The 22,211-nt window shown below is 42.1% G+C and overlaps 1 protein-coding gene across 4 annotated transcripts in view; it reads left to right on the top strand.

Moving 5' to 3' along the window:
- Positions 1–22,211, top strand: part of LOC103682119 (adhesion G protein-coupled receptor E2-like) — a 60,634-nt gene that overhangs the window by 31,890 nt on the left and 6,533 nt on the right. For 2 of the 4 annotated variants that reach the window (XM_040629162.1, XM_008711712.2), the window contains 3 exons: positions 3,077–3,245; positions 3,331–3,441; positions 9,116–10,450. In XM_040629162.1, the coding sequence (XP_040485096.1) occupies positions 3,077–3,245; positions 3,331–3,441; positions 9,116–9,124 (289 nt within the window). In that variant the 3' untranslated portion in view covers positions 9,125–10,450. Of the gene's footprint in view, positions 1–3,076; positions 3,246–3,330; positions 3,442–9,115; positions 10,451–22,211 lie in introns of those variants that run through there. The other 2 variants (XM_040629161.1, XM_040629159.1) reach the window with 1 other exon arrangement.

Here is a 22,211-nt window from a genome sequence, read left to right as displayed (position 1 = left end):
AGAGGGAACACAAGCAGGGGGAGTGGGAGAGGAAGAAGCAGGCTCATCAGAGCCATAACACCAGGATCACGCCCTGAGCCGAAGGCAGACGCTTGACCGCTGTGCCACCCAGTCGCCCCGGGTCATGTCTTTTTACCCAATCTGCAACCCTGTGGCGTTTTATGGGAGCATTGAGGCCGTTCAGATTGAGAGTGATTATTAAGAGAAATGATTTTAATGTTGTCATGTTGCCTGTAAAGTCTTTGTTTCTATAGATTGTGACTTTCTGTTCTGTATCACTCTTGGGTCCTTTTTACTTTTATAGAACCCCCCTTAATATCTCCTGTAGGGCTGGTTTTGGGGTTACAAATTTGGTCAGTGTCTGGCGATCCTGGAAGGTCCTTATCTTTCCATCAGTTCTGAATGACAGTCTTGCTGTATAAAGTATCCTTGGCTCCATGTTTTTCTTGGATAGAGCTTTGAAAATATCCTGCCAACCCTTGCTCTCATTCCAGGTCTGTGTAGAAAGGTCTGATGTAATTCTGATATTTTTGCCCCTGTATGTGAGAAATTTCTTTGCCCTGGCCACTTTCAATACTGTATGCTTGGATCTAATATTTGCGAAGTGCACTATGATGTGACCTGACATAGGTTTTTCATGGTTGACCTTGGGAGGGGTCCTCTCTACCTTTTGGACACGAATGCTTGTTTCCTTTGCTAGATTAAGGAAGTTTTCAGGTATAATTTGTTCAAATATCTCTTCTAGACCTCTCTCTTTCTTCACCCCCTCGGGGATGCCGATGATTCTGACGTTGGAACGTTTCATTTAGTCAGTAATCTCCCATAAATTATATTCTAGAGATTGAATTTTTTTGAGCTAAGTTTCTGTTTTAGCTTTCTCTTCTACTAACCAATCCTCCAATTCACTAATTTGTTCTTCTGCCTCATTCACCCTGGCCGTCAGAGCATCTAGTTTTGACTGCATTTGATTCATAGTATTTTTAATTTCTGCCAGATTCGCTCTCATTTCCACCCTTAGAGATTGTATATTCTTGTTAGTATTTTCGTTAATATTTTCTTTCAAGTCTACACATCATCTTGACCATTGTTACTCTGAACTCCATTTCTGATAATTTGGTTACATCCATATCCATTAGTTCTGGGGCAGAGGCCACAGACTCATTGTCTTTTCTTTGCTGGGGGGGATTTCTCCTTCTCGTCATTCTAATGAGGAGAGGTTGTGGGGTTGTCCAGGGCCGAAATTATTGACCAGGACCCATGCAGTGTGCACTTGTTTTATAGGGGTCTTAGGGATGTAGGCTTCTTGATTTTTCAGCCTGCCTTCTGGGGGAGGGGCCTGCCGCGCCGATACTCAGGCAACCTTGTTGGGGTAGAGTCTCCTTGTCCCCTGAGAGGGGGGATGGGGATGGGCACACTGTGAGCCAGTATTTCCAGGCTTTTGTTCTCTGGCGGCTTTCCCTGGCGGTCTGCTATGCCTCTTCTGAGAGTCAGAGCAGCAGAGGCTGAATTGTCACAGAACAGAGGGATTGCGGCCCGTTCTCCACTGATGTTCTGGCCACTTTAACTCTGTTTCTGTTGGTGCTGCTCAACCCTGCAGCGTCCTGGGATGTGCGCCCCACACCCAGCGTCCCTGCCCTCACTTCCAGGGCCAGCGCGTCTCTGTCCTTTGTGTTTCTAACACTGCCAGCCACCCCCGCGGGCTCCCAGAGCTCCCGGTCTCAGTCTGGATCCTGTGAGCGCACCGGGATTCCGGTGTTCCACGAGATGCCTGGTGGCGTGCGCTCCCAGCTCACCGGTCTCAGTCCGCTCTCTCGCGGGTGCCGTCCGTGAGTCCGCCCACTCCCCCGTGCAGGTGGCTTCCGCTTCCCGGCGCCCGAACGGGGCGGCTCCCTCCGCCTTCCGTTTATCTTCCGATATCTGTGCGTGGTTTCACGGCTCCCCGCTTTGTACCTCAATACTCAGCGCTGGAGATGTTCAGTTGTAGAGATCCAGATGTATCTTCCTGCGTCTCAGGCTGATTCTGTGGATGTTCAGGCTGGTCTGGTACCTATCCAGCTCGACTCGGGGGACCAGCTGAAAAAGGGGTCCCCTACTCCTCCGCCATCTTTTGCCTCCCCCCATGTTCCTATTATTATCCTTTCCAAATGAAAATAGAAATCTTCCTTGGCTAGTTGAATTTAAACAAAAAAATAAAGACAGATTCTAAAACAAACAAACAAACAAAGACAAACAAAAAAACAACAAAACAAAACCCAAAGAAAATAGAAATCTTGCCTTTGTTATTTTTTAATGCCCAGGTCCCAGCACAGAGCCTGATGCAAAATGGCTCCTCAGTAGTTTTGGATGAATGAAATTCAGGATCTCCATGGATGTCATAAATTTTTTTGAAACTTCATTATGAAGTATCCCTATCCTTCTCAATCTGAATCAAAATTCCACCCTGGTCCCTCGTGGCATTTTTTCTTTGATATAATATATATATGTATATATATAAATATATATACATATAATATATATATGTATATATATAAATATATATACATATAATATATATATTTAAATCTTTTATTATGTTATCACCATACAGTTAGTCACCATACAGTACATCATTGGTTTTTGATGTAGTGTTCCACGATTCATTGCGTATAACACCCAGTGCTCCATGCAATACATGGCCTCCTTAATACTCATCACCAGCCTATCCCAGTCCCCCACCCCCTCCCCTCTAAAACCCACAGACTGTTTTCTGGAGTCCATAGTGTCTTGTGGTTCATTCGCCCTTTTGTTAACCCTCCTTCATTCTTCCCTTCCGTCTCCTACTGATCTCCCTGCTATTCCTTATGTTCCACAAATGAGTGAAACCATATGATAATTTTCTTTCTCTGCTTGACTCATTTCATTTAGCATGACATTTTTTTAGGGGCTCACAGACAGTAAAGATCTAAGCTGATCACAATTCAGTCTGAGAACTCATCACCAACAGGGGAAGGAAGGAGAATCCATAGGGTAGAGAGGAGAATGGTTGTCATTGTGTTGCCCCGGGTGCGTCATGAGCCTCCTTTCTCCTCCCACCCAGGATGCTGACATTTAAAGCCACAGCTCAGCTCTTCATCCTGGGCTGCACGTGGTGCCTGGGCGTCCTGCAGGTGGGCCCAGCTGCCCTCGTCATGGCTTACCTCTTCACCATCGTCAACAGCCTGCAGGGCGTCTTCCTCTTCCTGGTGTACTGCCTCCTCAGCCAGCAGGTACCACTGCCCAACTCCCACCCAGGGCCCTTCCTGTCCTCACTACCCTCAGTGAGCTGATCCAGAACATACATTTCCTCTGCAGGTACGGGAGCAATATGGGAAATGGTTCAAAGCGATCAGGAAAACAAGAGCCGAGTCTGAGAAATACACGCTGTCCAGCAAGGTCGTGTCTGATGCCTCCCAACCCAGCATGGTAAGATCAGGCAGTGCTCTCGGAGCACTTCACTAAGTGATCACTTGAGTACCATATGCTTATCATGCTGAACAACTTTAGTGTGCAGCAGATGATGCCCCAGGGTGGCTCACACTTGGTTTGCTTTTTTTTTTTTATCACTTGGTTTGCTTTTTGACTCTTTACCTATTTCTTTAATGTTAATAATTTAGTTATTAATTAATTCTTAACATTTGGACTCATCTATGAAGATGATGCTTCCTTCCACTTGCTCTTTGGATCCTATCATTCATGCCTTCTCAATAATCTTTAATTATTACAACTGTCTTTTTAAAAAGGTTTGTTTAAGAATATATTTTGCTCCTTAGGGAACTGTGTTCATCTTAACTCTTACACATCAACACTCATGAAACACCTGCTATGTGGCAGGCATGGCTAACTAAGTAAACAGGAATCAGTGATTGGAAGTGTCAATGCACATTCCACTCAGGCCACGTTGTCCTCTCCTTTTTCTCTATACCCACCCATAACTCAAAGTCACTGAGCAGCAAGCCCCAGAAAGGCAATCATGGGGGAAGTGGATGTACATATTTATAAATTAAACAGAAGTATTAGCTGGCCTTTTGGACTTTCTGATAAGGATGCCTGGTATTTTCAGCACTCTACCCACTGCAAAACCAAGAAGGGAAAGCAGTATGGCGTGGGAAAATTCATGGGGATGGTTATCCAGAACCAACACTTACTGGTTTAGACTGAACTGAGTTCTTCACCTATGGTTTCTCATCTCTTCCATTTTCTGTTAAAGACTCCCCTGAGTCTCCCTTCCCATCTAAAGGAGCCTACTCTGCTGCCAGGAAGTCCTCCTGCACTACCCCATTCACCAAAACTCCACTAGCACTGGTTCTGCCACTGAATCTTCTGTGTTTCCCCCCTTTCTCAGCAAATGTTCTCACCACCTATTTCACAGAGAAAATCAGAGTCATCATGATGACACTTTGTGAGCTCTATGCCATTGGCCAGACCAACCAAACATCAGCATGCATCCTGCCCACATTCCAGATCATTGATGCAATTTCTTTGTTCCTCTAGCAAGAGTGCTTCCATCTGCTCTTTGGATCCCATCCTTTATACCTTATCAATTATCTTTAAATTATTGTTCACGCATTCTTCCTCTCTCTCTTCCCTTCCCTCTAGCACCGTCTCAACAATATTCTTCCCATAGTCCTGGAAAAATGGTTGGTTCTCCTCTATCTTAAAAACATGGATTACTTGCCCCTCTGTTACTACCAGGCAAGAGTTGACTTTCTGTCTCCATTTCCTTGCCTTAAACTTACTCCCTCCTCCCTCAACCCTTCCAAATATGGTTTCTTTCCCACATCGTGCCACCCAAACAAACATCTCTTGGACCTACAATGATCTCCCTGTCCCTAAAAGTTTTCTCAGCAACTTCTGACTATTCATCCTTTCTCATGAAACACTCCATCCTTATTCTGTCTAGATTCTACTCACACACCCTTCTATGTCATTCTTCCATTCTCTCTTTGTTCCCTTTATAGCTCTATCCAATGGATCAGTTCCAGAACAACTTCAGTCCTCATTAAATTCTCTCCTCCTGGACAATAGCATCTATTTTTTAGATTAATTACCACTAGACACAAACGATGGCCATATATGTTTCTCTTGCTCTGATCTCTGAGATCTAGATGACTATTTCTGGCTTCTTATTTCTCATATCTTGAAGACATCGTTAGCTCAGCCTTTCAGCAGAAGAGTTGCAATCTCTACCCCAATTTATCCTTTCCCATGACCTTTCCCATGACGTCTTTTTCTCTGTTGATGGTACTCGATCATCCTCTGGCACTAATCTGGATCATAAAAGTTACGCTCAACAATGATTTTATTTCCCACCACAGCCTACCCACTATCCAGTCCTTGTTGTTTTTATCTTCTCAATATGTCCACAGTATTTCCTGCTGGCTTAATCTTCATCACCCCTCCTTAGCAGGATGCCATTTTTGCTTGGTTGAGCCACTGCTGTATCCTACCTGGCCACTGCTTTCTACTCTTATCAGCTTCTTGTGCATCCTTTATACACAAGTCAGAGGGACCTTTTCAAAACAGAAATAAAATAAAGTCACTCCTTTGTTAAACTCCTTACATGTAGGATCAAACCCCCAATCCTAAAATCAATGAGTATTTGCTTGGGTTGTCTTCTGCTTACCTCTCCAGCTTCATGTACCATAAACTCACCATTATTTTGGCCTCCTCAGATTTCTTTCAATTTTTAAAATTCACTGTGTCTCTTTCGAACAAAGAATTCAACATACTCCCTCTACTCCTTCTCCTTGAAACACTCTTTTGTTTTCCATGACTCAAAACGAGGTAAACCTTCAGATCTCAGTTCATGCGCCCATTCCTCCAAGAAACCTTCTCTTCCTTCTTAGATCAGGTCAGATTCTCTTGTTTTTAATTCTGATACCCTTGTGCCTTTCCTGCAGAGCATTTGTAAGAGTCCTTTACTCTTGGTTTTCACTGTTTCATTAGTGTCTGTGTTCCCTCTGGATTTCAGCCCTGACAGGTGCCAGGTTGGTTTTTCCATCTCAGGTATCCCCCAGCATTTCACACAGGGTCGGGCACATAGAAATGCTCAGTACCTAATTGCTGCACGACTGATTAAGTTAAATGAACAAACTGCAGCTGCAGAAGGTGCAGGAACTGTCTTGCTCACCAATCTCTTTGCATCTTTCCACATGCTCGATAATTGTCTAGTGCGCAAACAAGTGAATGAATAAATGAATGAGTGAATTTATGAAAACAGTAGATGAAAGAACTGATTAGTTTATGATGCCACTTTCTCTTGGGAATATCAAGGTAATTCTCTGCCCCATTGTTTTTTATTGACCATCACGTCTACTTATTAAGACCCAACTATCTCCTTATGATCCATGAGCATCACGTAGATCTTAGTTCCCAGACTGAAACAAGTCTGGAACGAAACACCACCTCTCTCAAGCGCTTGTATGTGAACTGGGTCAAATTGCTAAACATCGTAAATCTTCCGTTGTCTCCTACAGGAGACAGTTTTCTTAAATTTACTCAATCGGAACTAATTACTTGCTTCCATGTGTAGGTTTTCGGGTGGCTCATGCATTGGTGGGAGGGGGCTGAACATCTCCCACACACATTGTAAACGTTGATTCAGCCAAGGATGGGGAATGTAACCAAGCAGGAGCTAATGTAACATCCCTCAGTACAGCTGAGGCCATCACACAAGGGGAGGGCCCCACAGATCGAAGATGTTCCATTCTGGCTGTGTCACAGCCCCATCCCACTTGGGGCTTGCACTTAATCAGGAAGAATGTAACAAACAGTCTCTACCTTTCTGTTTCGGGAATGCTCACAGTACTTAACCTCCATGTTCTTTAGTTAGCTCAGCCTCAGCAAGGCCATATCCTCATCCCTTGGAGCTAGAACCTAGGAGTCCCTGAATAGGATCTGAGCTTCCCTCACTCCAGAATCCCAGAAAATGATGTTTCCACATATATACTTCAGTTGTATTAGTTTCCTTGTTCTGTTGTAACAAGTTATCACAGACTTATTGCTAGAAACCACACAATCATTAGGGGTCTTTTGGTGGCTCAGTTCGTTAAGCATCTGACTCTTGATTTCAGCTCAGGTCATGATCTCAGCGTCCTGAGATCCAGCCCTGCAGTGGGCTCCATGCTCAGTGTCAAGTCTGCTTGAGATTCTCTCTCCCTCCCCTCCCCCACTGCACACACACTCTCTCTCTCTCAAAAAAATAAGTAAACCATTGCTGCTATGAACTTTGGGGTGATGTGCCTCCCTTTTCACTACATCTGTATCTTTGGGATAAATACCTAGTAGTGCAATTGCTGGGCGGTAGGGTAGCTCTATTTTCAATATCTTGTGGAACCTCCATACTGTTTCCCATGATTACGTGCAACTGATGAATCATTGGACACTACATCAAAAACTAATGATATACTATATGCTGGCTAACTGAACATAATAAAAAAACAAATAAGCACATCTTTAAAAAAAGCACAAACATATATCTTATAGCTCTAGAAGTTCAAAGGTTCAAATGATCTTATGGGAGTAAAATCAAGGGGTGAGCAGAGCTGAGTTCCTTCTGGAACCTCTAGGAGAGTTTTTGATTTCTCACATTTTCCAGCACCTAGAGTCTTCCTGCTTTCCCTAGATACTGCCCCTTGCTCCATTCCCTTTCAAAGCCTGCAGTACGGCATCTTCAAATCTCTCTCGTTCTCTCTCTCTCCCCCCTGGTATTGCCAGTTGTATCTCCTTTCCTGTCTTTGACTCTCCTGTCTCCCTCTTTCCCTTAAAAGGACCTTAGTCATTATACTGCCTCACTTCTCATCTGAGATACTTAATTTTATTTCGAAAGTCCATTTTTTCCCATGTCAAAATACATATTCACAGGATCCAGAGATGAGAATCTGGGCACCTTTGGGAGAATCATTACTCTGTCTACTCTACATGGTTTTGGTTTGCTTATTATAGAACCATCAGAATCTGCCTGGTATTATAGTGTTTGAGTAAATATCAACCCCCCTCCCCTGAGATGATCTGCACAGTGAAGAAACATACTTTCTGTGACAAAAATGGCATCAGATAGCCAAGGAAGGGGTCTAAAATGTAAGTCATCTGATCAGCTGTTTCTACTGTCTGCGAGCAAAGGACCAAGCAAATCCATTCTTTAATGTCGTATTTTCTCCTGTCTCCTAAAATTTGGTGCCTCTGGTGTTTGAAGATATAGGAGTGTCTCCCCCTCATCCTGTCATCTCTTCTGTGGCTTCTTGAAGCCCCGTTCAAGAAAAACACAATATATGCTCTTGCATTTAGTTCTGAGTAATTTCACAAAGCATAATTTTTATAATCCTATTGTGTAGAGATAAGCATGTGAAGTTGCCTAACTCAAACACCAGAAATCACACTAAGCTTTCTGTAGACCCAGGAAAAAATAACTCATATTGGAAATGGAAATGGAAAGGATAAGGGGGAAAAAGGAGAATTAATTGTTTTTTCCTTTACATCTGAGGTGATTGACAACATGTAACATTTCCAACCTTGTGTTAATTTCCCACCTTCCCTCTTTTATTTCTCTACATGTAAAGCAGCATTTCACAAACATTGAAGCAGAAGGATCAGGACACACATCTTGAAAGAGACAGATCTTTTTTTTCTTCTGTAGCATATTTCATTGGTTTTATCTTCTGTAACTTGGGGGTTAAGATTTGTAGGGAGATGGGACTTCTGGGGAAGACCAGAGTCTCACCAAATGTAATATAGATATAGTATGGTGTTTTGATCTTCCTCTGCCATGTTCACCTGGCAAGGAAATTTTGTGATTGAACGCTTCATTAAATTTTTATTTCTTTTTTCAAAGGAAACTTTTAAAAAATATTTATTTATTAATTTAGAGGGAGAGAGCATGAGTGGGAGGGGCAGAGGGAGAGGGAGAGAGAATCTCAAGCAGACTCCATGCTTAGCATGGAGCCCCCCATGGAGCTCGATCTCACAACTCTCATCATGACCTGAGCTGAAACCAAGGGTCAGACGTGTAACTGACTGAGCCACCGGGATGCCCCAAAGGAATCTTTCGAATTATCTCTCTATAGTCTTTTATGACATTTCTAAATATTATTTTTTCTAGGTGAATTAAAAGATATCTTGACTTATATCCACTTATCCCATGGAAAACTGGAACTGTTATTCTCTGAGCCATTGAGAGGATAAACAAGACTTTGTTGTGTGTGTTTCAAAAAATTCACCATGTCACCATGTCCACAATGTGAAAGAAGTCAATCATGTTTGACACTCAAGATCTGCAAAATTTGGAATTTTTCTGTGTCCTTCAGTGTGCTCAGAAAACTTTCAACATATAAAGGGCCAGATGTGGCTCAATTTCTTGGTCACTTTGGGTTACGTATTTTTTGGAAGCCTCTCCTTCCTACAAAGTCTCTTCCAGATGCTGAACATCTATGAGCAGGAAAACCCAACTCAACAGATTTTCCTACCAAAACCATCCATAAGAATGGAAAAGTTCACACCATAGTATGGATTTTGAAATTTCTTTGTTCTGCTTTCTGTGGGTTTAATTATTCACTCATTCAAAGATATTGATTTCTCACTAGGTCTAAGGCTGAGACCAAGGGAGACACAGGTTTTGCCTTCATAGAGATTTCAGGGGGGCAATAAAGTGATTTTTGCAGCTAGAGTCGACTCAGAGGCTGAAAGATTCCTACAAATCACATCTCTATAGCTGAACAATTGAAGTATAATCCATTTCACAGACACCATCGTGTTTAATCCTCACATGATGATACAGATAGTTTGAAAACTCAGATCATGATATGTATGTTTTCGACTTTGTGGGCCAGTGTTTTAGGCAGGGTTGTCCAGAGAAATAGAACCACTGGACACACACACATGCACACACACACACACGTGTTTTTGTGAATCAAGTTATAATAAGGTATGGACTCACATGATTATGGAGCTAAGTCCCACAATCTGCTATCTGCAAGCTGGAGACTCAGGAAGACAGTGGTGTAGTTTGAAGGCCTGAGAGCCTGAGAGCTGATGGTGTAGATTCCATTCTGTGTCTGAAGGCCTGAGAACCAGGTGTGTTGATTCTAAAAGATGGATGTTCCAGTCAAACCATCAGGCTGAGTTAATTCAATCTTCCTCCAATTTTTATTTTATCAGGCCCTCAAGGGACTGGATGATGCCCATCCACCTTGGAAAGGGCCTTCTCTTTAACCCCATCCAACTCACATGCTAATCTCTCCTGGAAACACCCTTACAGATGCACCCAGAATTCCTGTTTAACCAGCTATCCGGCATCCTGTGGCTCAGTAAAGTTGACACATATGAAATTAACCATCATGGCTAGAATCTATAGCAACAATTTAACTCTGCCATTGTAGCATGAAAACCTGTATAATGAATGATCATGACTGTGTTTTAATAAAACTTTATTTTTGGACACAGACTTTCATTGAATGTCCACATGACATGAAATTTCATTCTTCTTTTGATTTTTTCACCTGTTAAAAAACGTAGAGGGTATTCTTACCTTGTGTGCTGTACAAAACTGGTGGTGAGCCAGATTTGGCCCATGGGCTATAGTTTGCTGACCTGTGTCCTAGGAAGGTCGGGGAGCTCTTCATCCCACACCATTTTTCAAATATTTGATAAGTACTTACTCTTAAAGGCATGGTGCTAAATTGAAAGAAATGGAAATGAACAAGTCAGACTTGATTCCCGTGTCAGGGAATCCCAAGGACCTGTGTATTAGCTTAGACTCCATAACAAAATACCATAGACTGGGGGGCTGAAACAACACTCTTTCTGACTACCTTCTCATTGTGTGCTCCCATGGCCTTTTCTGACTCTCAAGTGTAAAGTGAAAAAAAAACTCTCAGGTATCTCTTCTTTTTTCTTTTCTAACATTTTCTTTATTTATGTGTGTGTGTGTGTGTGTCTGTGAGAGAGAGAGAGAGAGAGAGAGAGAGAGAGAGAGAGAGAGAGAGAATGAGAACAAGCAGGGGTGCAGCAGGCTGCTTTCTGAGCAAGGAGCCCAACATGGGACTCGATCTCAGGTCCCTTGGATCATGACCTGAACCGAGGGCAGATGCTCAACGGACTGAACGACCCAGGCATCTCTCACAGGTCTCTTCTTAAAAAGGCACTAATCCCATCTAAGGGCCCCACTCTCATCTCATTCTAGTTATCTTCCAAAGACCCCATCAGCAAATACCACACATGGGGGGGTGGCTTGGGATTCAACATATGAATTGGGTAGAGGATCACAAACATTTAGTCCACAACAATCTGTAAGGTGGGAAACCAGAAGTAAGGGAACATGCAGTATAGTAGCAACTGTGTCCTAGGGGATGCTGTGTCTGTGGGGACATGGCAGATGTGGAGCAAACCCTGGCTGGGGAGGGCAGGTGGGAAGGATCACTAGGGTCAACTGATGGGTGCATCCCTAGGATATGGTTTGGGAGGCTGATCCCAGCATTTGTCCCTTTGTTTACCTTTTAGTTTCATAGGTAGAATTTAGTGATTAATCAGTTGTATACAACACCCAGTGCTCATTACACCAATTGCCCTCCTTAATGCCCCAAATCTAATTACCACATCCCCGCACCCACCTCCCTCCAGCAACCCTCAGTTGGTTTCCTAGATTTCAGCATCTCATATGGTTTTCCTCCCTCTCAATTTTCATCTTATTTCTTCCCCTTCCCTTTCCCCATGTTCATCTGTTTTGTTTCTTAAATTCCATGTATGAGTGAACTCATATGGTATTTATCTTTAACTGAATCATTTTACTTAACATAATACACTTAATTCCATCCATGCTGTTGCAAATGGCAAGACTTCATTCTTTTTGATGGCTGAGTAATATTAAATTGTATAAATATATACCACCTCTTCTTTATTCATTCATCTGTTGATGGACATCTGGGCTCTTTCCATAGTTTGGCTATTGTGGACATTGCTGCTATAAATATTTTGGTTCAGGTACCCCTTCAGATCACTATGCTTGTATTGCTTGGAAAATACCAAGTAGTGCAGTTTCTGGGTTGTAGGGTAGCTCTATTTGTAACTTCTTGAGGAACCTCCAGACTGTTTTCCAGAGTGGCTGTATCAGCTTGCATTCCCTCTAACAGTGTAAGAGTTTTCTCCTTGTTCTGTATCCTCGTCAACATCTGCTGTTCCCTGACTTGTTAAATTTAGGCATTCTGACTGTGTGAGGTGGTATCTCACTGTGGTTTTGATATGGATATTCCCGATGTCAAGTGATGTTGAGCATATTTTTATGTGTCTGTTGTCTATTTGTATGTCTTCTTTGGAGAAATGTCTGTTCATGTCTTCTGCCAATTTCTTGACTGAATTCTTTGGGTGTTGAGTTTGATAAGTTCTTTAGAGATCTTAGATACTAGCCCTTTATCTGATATGTCATTTGCAAATATCTTCTCCCATTCTGCGGGTTGCCTTTTAGTTTTGTTGACTATTTCCTTTGCTGTGCAGAAGTTTAAACTTGATGAAATCCCAAAAGTTCATTTTTGCTTTTGTTTCCCTTGCCTTTGGAGACATGTCTTGCAAGAAGTTGCTGTACTTGAGGTCGAAGAAGTTGCTGCCTGTGTTCTCTAGGATTTTGATGGATTCCTGTCTTACATTTAGGTCTTTCATCCATTTTGAGTTTATTTTTGGGGATGGTGTAAGAAAGTGGTCCAGATTCATTCTTCTGCATGTGGTTGTCCAATTTTCCCAACACCACTTGTTGAAGAGACTGTCTTTTTCCATTGGATATTCTTTCCTGCTTTGTCAAAGATTAGTTGACCATTGAGTTGAGGATTCATTTTTGTGTTCTCTCTTCTATTCCATTGATTTATGTGTCTCTGTTTTTGTGCCAATACCAAACTGTCTTAATGATTACAACTTTGCAGTGCAACGTGAAGTCCAGAATTGTGATACCTCTGGCTTTTGTTTTCTTTTTCAACATTCCTTTGGCTACTTGCTGTCTTTTTTGGTTCCACACAAATTTTAAGTTTGTTTGTTCTAGCTCTGGGAAAACTGCTGATGGTATTTTGATGGGGATTGCACTGAATGTGTAAATTGCTTTGGGTACCACAGACATTTTATTTATTTATTTATTTATTTATTTATTTATTTATTTATTTAAAATTCTTTTATTATGTTATATTAGTCACCATACAGTACCTCATTAGTTTTTTTTTCTGTTCAAGACCAGAAACATGATTATTATTTTATTTTATTTTTTTATTATGATATCTTAGTCACCATACAGTACATCATTAGCTTTTGATGTAGTGTTCCATGATTCATTGTTTGCATAAAACACCCAGTGCTCCATGCAACATGTGCCCTCCTTAATACCCATCACCGGGCTAACCCATTCCCTCCCCTCTAAAACCCTCAGTTTGTTTCCTGGAGTCCATAGTCTCTCATGATTCATCTCACCCTCTGATTTCCCCCCTTCATTTTTACCTTCCTTCTCTTAATGTCCTCCTTGCTATTTCTTATTTCCACAAATAAGTGAAGAAATATATAAGTGGGTTGTTAAAGTCCCCTAGTACTTTTGTACTATTGTCATCAATGTATTTCTTTAATTTTATTATTAGTTGTTTTATATAATTGGCTGCTCCCAAATTAGCAAAATATTTACAATTGTTAAATATTCTTGTTGAATAATCCCTTTTATTATGTTATTGTGTCCTTATTTATCTCTTATTACAATCTTTGTTTTAAAATATAGTTTTTTCTCATATAAGGATTGGTACCCCAGCTTTGTTTTGATATCTGTTAGCACGATAAATGGTTCTCCAACTCGTCACTTTCAACCTGATGGTGCCTTTGGGTCTAAAACAAGCATCTTGTAGCATATTAATGGGTCTTGCTTTTTGTCCAATCTGATATCCTGTGTCTTTTGATCGGAGCATTTAGCCCATTTATATTCAGAGTAACTATCGAAAGATATGGATTTAGTGGCAAGGTATTAGCTGAAAAGTCACTGTTTCTGTATTATGTCCCTATTCCTTTCTGGGCTATGTTATTTTTGAGCTCTCTCTTTGCTTATAGGATCCCCTTTAATATGTCACACAAGCCTGGTTTATTGATCACAAATTATTTTAGTTTCTGTTTGTCCTGGAAGCACTTTATCTCTCCTTCCACTTTGAATGGCAGCCTTGCTGGGTAATGTATTCTTTGCTGCATGTTATTCTCACGTAGTACCCTGAATATATCATGCCAGTCTTTCTGGCCTGCCAGGTGTCTGTGGACAGGTCTGCTGCCAGCCTTATGTTTTTACCCTTATAGGTTAAGGACTTCTTGTCCTCATCTACTTTCAGGATTTTCTCTTTATCTCTGAAATTTGCCTGCTCCACTATTACAAGTTGGGATGTTGGTCTATTTTTATTGATTTTAAGGGGAGTGCTCTCTGAACTTCCTATATTTGAATGCCTATTTCCTTCCCTAGATTAGAGTTCTTGGCCATGATTTGCTCCAATATACCTTCTGCCCCCGTCTCTTTCCTGTTCTTCTGGGACTCCAATTATTCTAATATTGTTTTGCTTTATGGTCTCACTTATCTCTCAAATTCTCCCCTGGTGATCCAGTAGTTGTCTCTCTCTCTTTTTCTCAGTTTCTTTATTCTCTATCATTTTGTCTTCTATATCACTCACTCACTCTTTTCCCTCATTTATTTTTGCTGTTAGAGCCTCCATTTGTGACTGCGTCTCAGTAACAGAATTTTTAATTTCAATCTGATTCGATTTTAGTTCTTTTATTTCTCCAGTAAGGGATTCTCTAGTGTCTTCTATGCTTTTTTCAAGTTCAGCTAGTATCTTTATAATCATTGTTTAGTTTCTATTTGGACATGTGACATACCCATAGTGATTAAATCGCTGTTAGTGAGTACTATCTCCTGTTCTTTCTTTTGGTGTGAATTTCTCTGTCTCATCATTATGTCTAGAAAAGAATAGAAGAAAGAGAAAGAAAGGAGAACAATAACAACAACAACAAACCAAAACCAAACAAACCAGAAGAAAACAAAAACATAATGAAATAAAAGAATCAAAGAAGAAAGAAAACAGAAGAAAACAAAAGCTAGACCCTGGGTGTATTTTGGTATGCTTGTTAAAACAAATGAGATCTGATTTCAATTTTGCACTCTTCTACTTATAATCCTTTGCGGTAGCCTCCTTAATCTGATTCCCTCCCCTTCAAGGTATCCTTTGACATATTGCTCAGGCTGCTCTACGTCTCTGTACCTCCTGCCTTCAAAATGTGGTTGCTTTTGTATTTGTAGAATTGCAACATTTCTTTCTTTCTTTTTTTTTTAATAATGATTTTTTATTATATTATGTTAGTCACCATACAGTACATCCCCGGTTTTCGATGTAAGACTCGATGATTCATTAGTTGTGTATAACACCCAGTGCACCATGCAATATGTGCCCTCCTTACTACCCATCACCCGTCTATCCCATTCCCCCACCCCCCTCCCCTCTGTAGCCCTCAGTTTGTTTCTCATAGTCCATAGTCTCTCATGTTTCATTCCCCCTTCTGATTACCCCCCCTTTCTTTATCCCTTTCTTCCCCTACTGATCATTCTAGTTCTTATGTTCCATAGATGAGAGAAATCATATGATAGTTGTCTTTCTCTGCTTGACTTATTTCACTTAGCATTATCTCCTCCAGTGCCGTCCATGTTGTAGCAAATGTTGAGAACTCGTTCTTTCTGATAGCTGAGTAATATTCCATTGTATATATGGACCACAACTTCTTAATCCAGTCATCTGTTGAAGGGCATCTCGGCTCCTTCCACGATTTAGCTATTGTGGACATTGCTGCTATGAACATTGGGGTGCATATGGCCCTTCTCTTCACTACATCTGTATCTTTGGGGTAAACACCCAGTAGTGCAATGGCTGGATCATAGGGTAGCTCAATTTTTAACTTTTTAAGGGACCTCCACACAGTTTTCCAGAGTGGCTGTACCAACTTGCATTCCCACCAACAATGTAGGAGGGATCCCCTTTCTCCACATCCTCTCCAACAATTGTTGTTTCTTGCCTTGTCTATTTTTGCCATTCTAACTGGCGTAAGGTGGTATCTCAGTGTGGTTTTGATTTGAATTTCCTTGATGGCTAATGATTTTGAACATTTTTTCATGTGTCTGTTAGCCATTTGTATGTCTTCATTGGAAAAGTGTCTGTTCATATCTTCTGCCCATTTTTTGATTTGTTTATTTGTTTCTCGTGTATTGAGTTTGAGAAGTTCTTTGTAGATCTTGGATACCAGTCCTTTATCTGTAGTGTCATTTGCAAATATCTTCTCCCATTCCGTGGGCTGCCTCTTAGTTTTTCTGACTGTTTCCTTGGCTGTGCAGAAACTTTTAATCTTGATGAAGTCCCATAAATTCATTTTATCTTTTGTTTCTCTTGCCTTTGGGGATGTGTCATGAAAAAGGTTGCTTTGGCCGATGTCGTAGAGGTTGCTGCCTATGTTCTCCTCTAGAATTTTGATGGATTCCTGTCTCACATCGAGGTCTTTCATCCATTTGGAGTTTATTTTTGTGTATGGTGTGAGAGAGTGGTCAAGTTTCATTCTTTTGCATGTAGCTGTCCAATTTTCCCAGCACCATTTATTGAAGAGACTGTCTTTTTCCCACCGGATGTTTTTTCCTGCTTTATCAAATATTAGTTGCCCAAAGAGCCGAGGGTCCATTTCTGGGCTCTCTATTCTGTTCCATTGGTCTATGTGTCTGTTTTTGTGCCAGTACCATGCTGTCTTTGTGATCACAGCTTTGTAGTACAGCTCGAAATCCGGCATTGTGATGCCCCCAGCTTTGTTTTTCCTTTTCAACAGTTCCTTGGAGATTCGGGGCCTTTTCTGTTTCCATACAAATTTAAGGACTATTTGTTCCAGTTCTTTGAAAAATGTCCTCGGTATTTTGATCGGGATAGCATTGAAAGTGTAGATTGCTCTGGGTAGCATGGACATTTTAACTATGTTAATTCTTCCAATCCATGAGCATGGAATATCTTTCCATCTTTTTATGTCTTCCTCAATGTCTTTCAAGAGTGATTTATAGTTTCTAGAATATAGGTCCTTTACGTCTCTGGTTAAGTTAATTCCAAGGTAACGTATGGTTTTTGGTGCTATTGTAAATGGGATGGATTCCCTAATTTCTCTTTCTTCGGTCTCGTTATTCGTGTATAGAAATGCAACTGATTTCTGAGCATTGATTTTGTATCCCGCCACGTTACTGAATTGCTCTATAACTTCTAATAGTTTGGGAGTGGCTTCTTTTGGGTTTTCCATATAGAGTATCATGTCATCTGCAAAGAGAGACATTTTGACTTCTTCTTTGCCAATTTGAATACCTTTGATCCCTTTTTGTCGTCTGATTGCTGTTGCAAGGACTTCTAGTACTATGTTGAATAATAGTGGCGAGAGTGGGCATCCTTGTCGAGTTCCTGATCTTAAGGGAAAGGCTTCCAGCTTTTCCCCATTGAGAATAATATTTGCAGTAGGCTTTTCATAGATGGCTTTTATGAGATTGAGAAATGTACCTTCTATTCCTACACTCTGAAGGGTTTTAATCAGGAAAGGATGCTGTATTTTGTCAAATGCTTTTTCGGCATCGATTGAGAGGATCATATGGTTCCTGAGTCTTTTCTTGTTGATATGATGTATCACGCTGATTGATTTGCGAATATTGAACCACGCTTGCATCCCAGGTATGAATCCCACTTGATCGTGATGGATAATCCTTTTAATGTACTGTTGGATTCTATTAGCAAGTATCTTGTTGAGGATTTTGGCGTCCATATTCATTAGGGAAATCGGTCTGTAATTCTCCTTTTTGAGGGGGTCTTTGCCTGGTTTGGGGATCAAGGTAATATTGGCCTCATAGAATGAGTTTGGTAGCTTTCCTTCTGTTTCTATTTTTTGAAATAGCTTTAGGAGAATAGGTATTATTTCTTCTTTGAATGTTTGGTAGAATTCCCCAGGAAAACCGTCCGGGCCTGGAGTTTTGTTATTTGGAAGGTTGTTTATCACTGACTCAATTTCTTCATAATTAATTGGCCTGTTTAAGGAATCAATTTCTTCCGGTTTCAATCTTGGTAGTTTATAGGTTTCCAGGAAGGATTCCATCTCTTCCAGATTGCTTAGTTTATTGGCATATAGCTGTTGATAAAAATTTCTAATAATCCTTCCAATTTCAATGGTGTTCGTCGTGACCTCTCCTTTTTCATTCATAATTTTAATAATCTGGGTCCTTTCTCTTTTCTTTTGGATAAGTCTTGCCAGTGGTCTGTCAATTTTATTGATTCTCTCAAAGAACCAGCTTCTAGTCCTGTTGATCTGCTCTACTGTACTTCTGGTTTCTGCTTGATTGATTTCAGCTCTAATTTTGGTCAACTGCTTCCTCGTGCGTGGATTAGGCCTGTCCCTCTGTTGCTGTTCCAGCTTCTTGAGGTGAGAATATAAAAACTGCATTTTAGATTTTTCTATTCTTTTGAGTGAGGCTTGGATGGCTATGTATTTCCCCCTTAGGACTGCCTTTGCAGTATCCCATAGGTTTTGGACTGTTGTATTTTCATTCTCATTGGTCTCCATAAATTGTTTAATTTGATTTTTGATTTCCTGGTTTATCGAGTCATTCCTGAGCAGGATGGTTCTTAGTCTCCAAGTGTTTGAGTTTCTTCCAAATTTTTCCTTGTGGTTGAGTTCCAATTTCAGAGCGTTGTGGTCTGAGAATATGCAGGGGATAATTTCAATCTTTTGGTATCGGTTGAGACCTGTTTTGTGTCCCAGAACATGGTCTATTCTTGAGAATGTTCCATGGGCATTAGAATAGAATGAGTATTCTTTGGTTCTGGGGTGTAGTGTTCTATATATATCTATGAGGTCCAACTCGTCGAGTATGGCATTCAAAGCCTTTGATTCTTTGCTTAGTTTTTGCCAGGGTGTTCTGTCTATTTCTGAGAGTGGAGTGTTGAGGTCCCCTACTATTAATGTATTTTTATTTATATGTCTCTTTATTCTGGTTAAGAGTTGGCTTGTGTATCTTGCTGCTCCCCTGTTGGGGGCATATATATTTATAATTGTCATATCCACTTGTTGAATACTTCCCTTAAGAATAATATAGTGCCCTTCTGCATCTCTAACTATAGTCTGTAGTTTAAAATCCAATTTATCTGATATGAGAATTGCTACCCCAGCTTTCTTTTGAGGTCCATTTGCGTGAAAGATGGTACTCCATCCCCTTACTCTCAGTCTGAATGCATCTTTGGGTTCGAAATGAGTCTCTTGTAGACAGCAAATGGATGGGTCATTTCTTTTTATCCAATCTGCAACCCTGTGGCGTTTTATGGGATGGTTCAAACCATTTACATTAAGACTGATTACTGAGAGATATGATTTTAATGTTGCCATGTTGCCAGTAAAGTCTTTGTTTGTATTGGCTGTGACTTTCTGTTCTGTATCACTCTTGGGGCCTTTTTACTTTTATAGAACCCCCCGTAATATCTCCTGTAGGGCTGGTTTCGTGGTTACAAAATTGGTTAGTGACTGGCGATTCTGAAATGTCTTTATTTCTCCATCAATTCTGAATGACAGCCTTGCTGGATAAAGGATCCTTGGCTGCATGTTTTTCTCTGAAAGAGCTTTAAATATGCTCCCCCAACCCTTTCTCTCATTCCAGGTCTGTGTAGACAGGTCTGACGTAATTCTGATGCTTTTGCCTTGGTACGTGAGAAATTTCTTTGCCCTGGCCGCTTTCAATACTGTATCCTTGCATCTAATATTTGCGAATTGCACTATGACGTGACGTGGCGTAGGTTTGTCGTGGTTGAGCTTGGGAGGGGTCCTCTCTGCCTCTTGGACACGAATGTTTGTTTCCCTTGCTAGATTAGGGAAGTTTTCAGCTACAATTTGTTCAAATATCTCTTCTAGACCTCTGTTTTTCTCCACCCCCTCGGGGATGCCGATGATTCTAACATTGGATCGTTTCATTGAGTCAGTAATCTCCCGTAACCTACATTCGTGGGCGTGGATTTTTTTAAGACCATCTTCTATTTTCATTTTTTCCTCTATTAACCCATCCTCCAATTCACTAACCCGTTCCTCTGCTTCTGCGACCCTGGCCGTCAGAGCCTCTAGTTTTGCCTGCATTTGGCTCATAGAATTTTTAATTTCTGTCAGATTCGCTCTCATTTCTGTCCTTAGGGATTCTATATTCTCAGTAACCTTTTCGTTAATAGTTTTTTCAATTCTACTCATCATTTTGACCATCGTTACTCTGAATTCCATTTCTGATAATTTGGTTACATCCATATCCATTATTTCTGTGGCAGAGGCCACAGAATCACTGTCTTTTCTTTGCTGGGGGGGGCTTCTCCTTCTTGTCATTCTGATGAAGAGAGGTTGCGGGGTTTCCAGAGCCCAAATTATTGACTGGGTCCCAGGCCGTGCCCCTTGTTTTATAGGGATCTTAGGGATGTGGGCTTCTTCTTTAAAGATTTTATTTATTTATTTATGTGGCAGCCAACCAGCGAGAGAGGGAACAGAAGCAGGGGAGTGGGAGAGGAAGAAGCAGGCTCCCAGCGGAGGAGCCCGATGAGGGACTCCTTTCCGGAACGCCGGGATCACGCCCTAAGCCGAAGGCAGGCGCTCAATGACTGCGCCACCCAGGCGCCTGGGTTGTGGGCTTCTTGATTTTTCAGCCTGCCTTCTGTGTTCTGGGGGAGGGGCCTGCCGCGCCAATACTCAGGCAACCCTGTTTGGTTAGAGTCTCCATGTCCCCTGCGAGGGAGGATGGGGATGGGCACTCTCTGAGCCGGTATTTCCAGGCTTTTGTTATCTGGCAGCTTTCCCTGGCGGTTTGCTGTGCCTCTTCTGAGAGTCAGAGCAGCAGCGGCCAAATTTCAGCCTCTGTCACGGAACAGAAGGATTGCGGCCCGTTCTCTACTAATGTTCTGGCCACTTTAACTCTGTTTCTGTTGGTGCTGCTCAACCCTGCAGCGTCCCGGGATGTGCGCCCCACGACCCGGTGTCCCTGCCTCGTACTCCAGGGCCGGCGCGCTCTCTGTCCTTTGCAGCTTGGCTGCCGCCACGTCACACCCCTTGGCGCTCCGGCCCTTGTCCAGTCTATGCCCGGTGAGCACACCTCAATTGCGGAGTTTCGTGAGAAGCCTGCTGGCGCGCGCACCCGGTTCAGGGTCTCAGTCTGCTGTTTAGCGGGGCCGACCGCGAGTCCGCCCGCTCCCCTGTGCAGGTGGCCCGCCAGCCGCCAGCCGCCCCGCGCGCGCTCCGGGAGCTCCCGGTCTCAGTCTGGATCCCGTGAGCACACCGGGATTCCGGTGTTCCGGGAGATGCCTGGTGGCGCGCGCGTTCACGGCTCACCGGTCTCAGTCCGCTCTCTCGCGGGTGCCCTCTGTGAGTCCGCCCGCTCCCCCGTGCAGGTGGCTGCCGCTTCCCGGAGCCCAAACGCGGCGGCTCCCTCCCCCTTCCGTTTATCTTCCGATATCCGTGCACGGTTTACAGCTCCCCTCTTCGTACCTCAATACTCAGCGCTGGAGATGTTCATTTGTAGAGTTCCAGATGCATCATCCTGCGTCTCAGGCTGATTCCGTGGTTATTTAGGCTGGTCTGGTACCTATCCAGCTCGACTCAGGGGACCGGCTGAAAAAGGGGTCTCCTACTCCTCCGCCATCTTAACTCCCTTCCTCAGATTGCAACATTTCTTTTCTCAGATCTCCTATTGATTTTCAGGTGTTCCAAATGATTTGATATCTATCTAGGTGTATTCAAGCGCCAAGACAACTAAAGGTCCCTTACTCCTTCACCATCTCAACTCCTCCCCCTCATTTCCAGATCCTGAAGTTTGATTTTCAGTTAATGAATATATACTACAATGTGAATAAAATGGTAACTTTCTGCAAAAAGAAAGTTACAGTGACGATATTTGATTTGGGCTGCACTGATCGGTAATAAAGGGACCCAAGGAGGATAGAACAAAAGCCTAACACTTATGAATCACTTACTATGTGCCCGGCCCTCTCCTCCATGTGTACAGTTAGGGACTCACGTATGAGTAGGGACTCTGAAAATTCCCAGTTTGCAGATAGAAAACTGACGCTTGCCCAATATCACAGTTGAAAAGTGTCAGAGTTGGGGCTGTACTCAGGCCGTCTTGTTGTGCATTC

The sequence above is a fragment of the Ursus maritimus genome, unplaced genomic scaffold, assembly GCF_017311325.1.
Source record: "Ursus maritimus isolate PB19 unplaced genomic scaffold, ASM1731132v1 scaffold_14, whole genome shotgun sequence".
In the NCBI taxonomy this organism is placed as follows: domain Eukaryota; kingdom Metazoa; phylum Chordata; class Mammalia; order Carnivora; family Ursidae; genus Ursus; species Ursus maritimus.
This window is presented reverse-complemented; position numbering and strand designations above follow the sequence as displayed.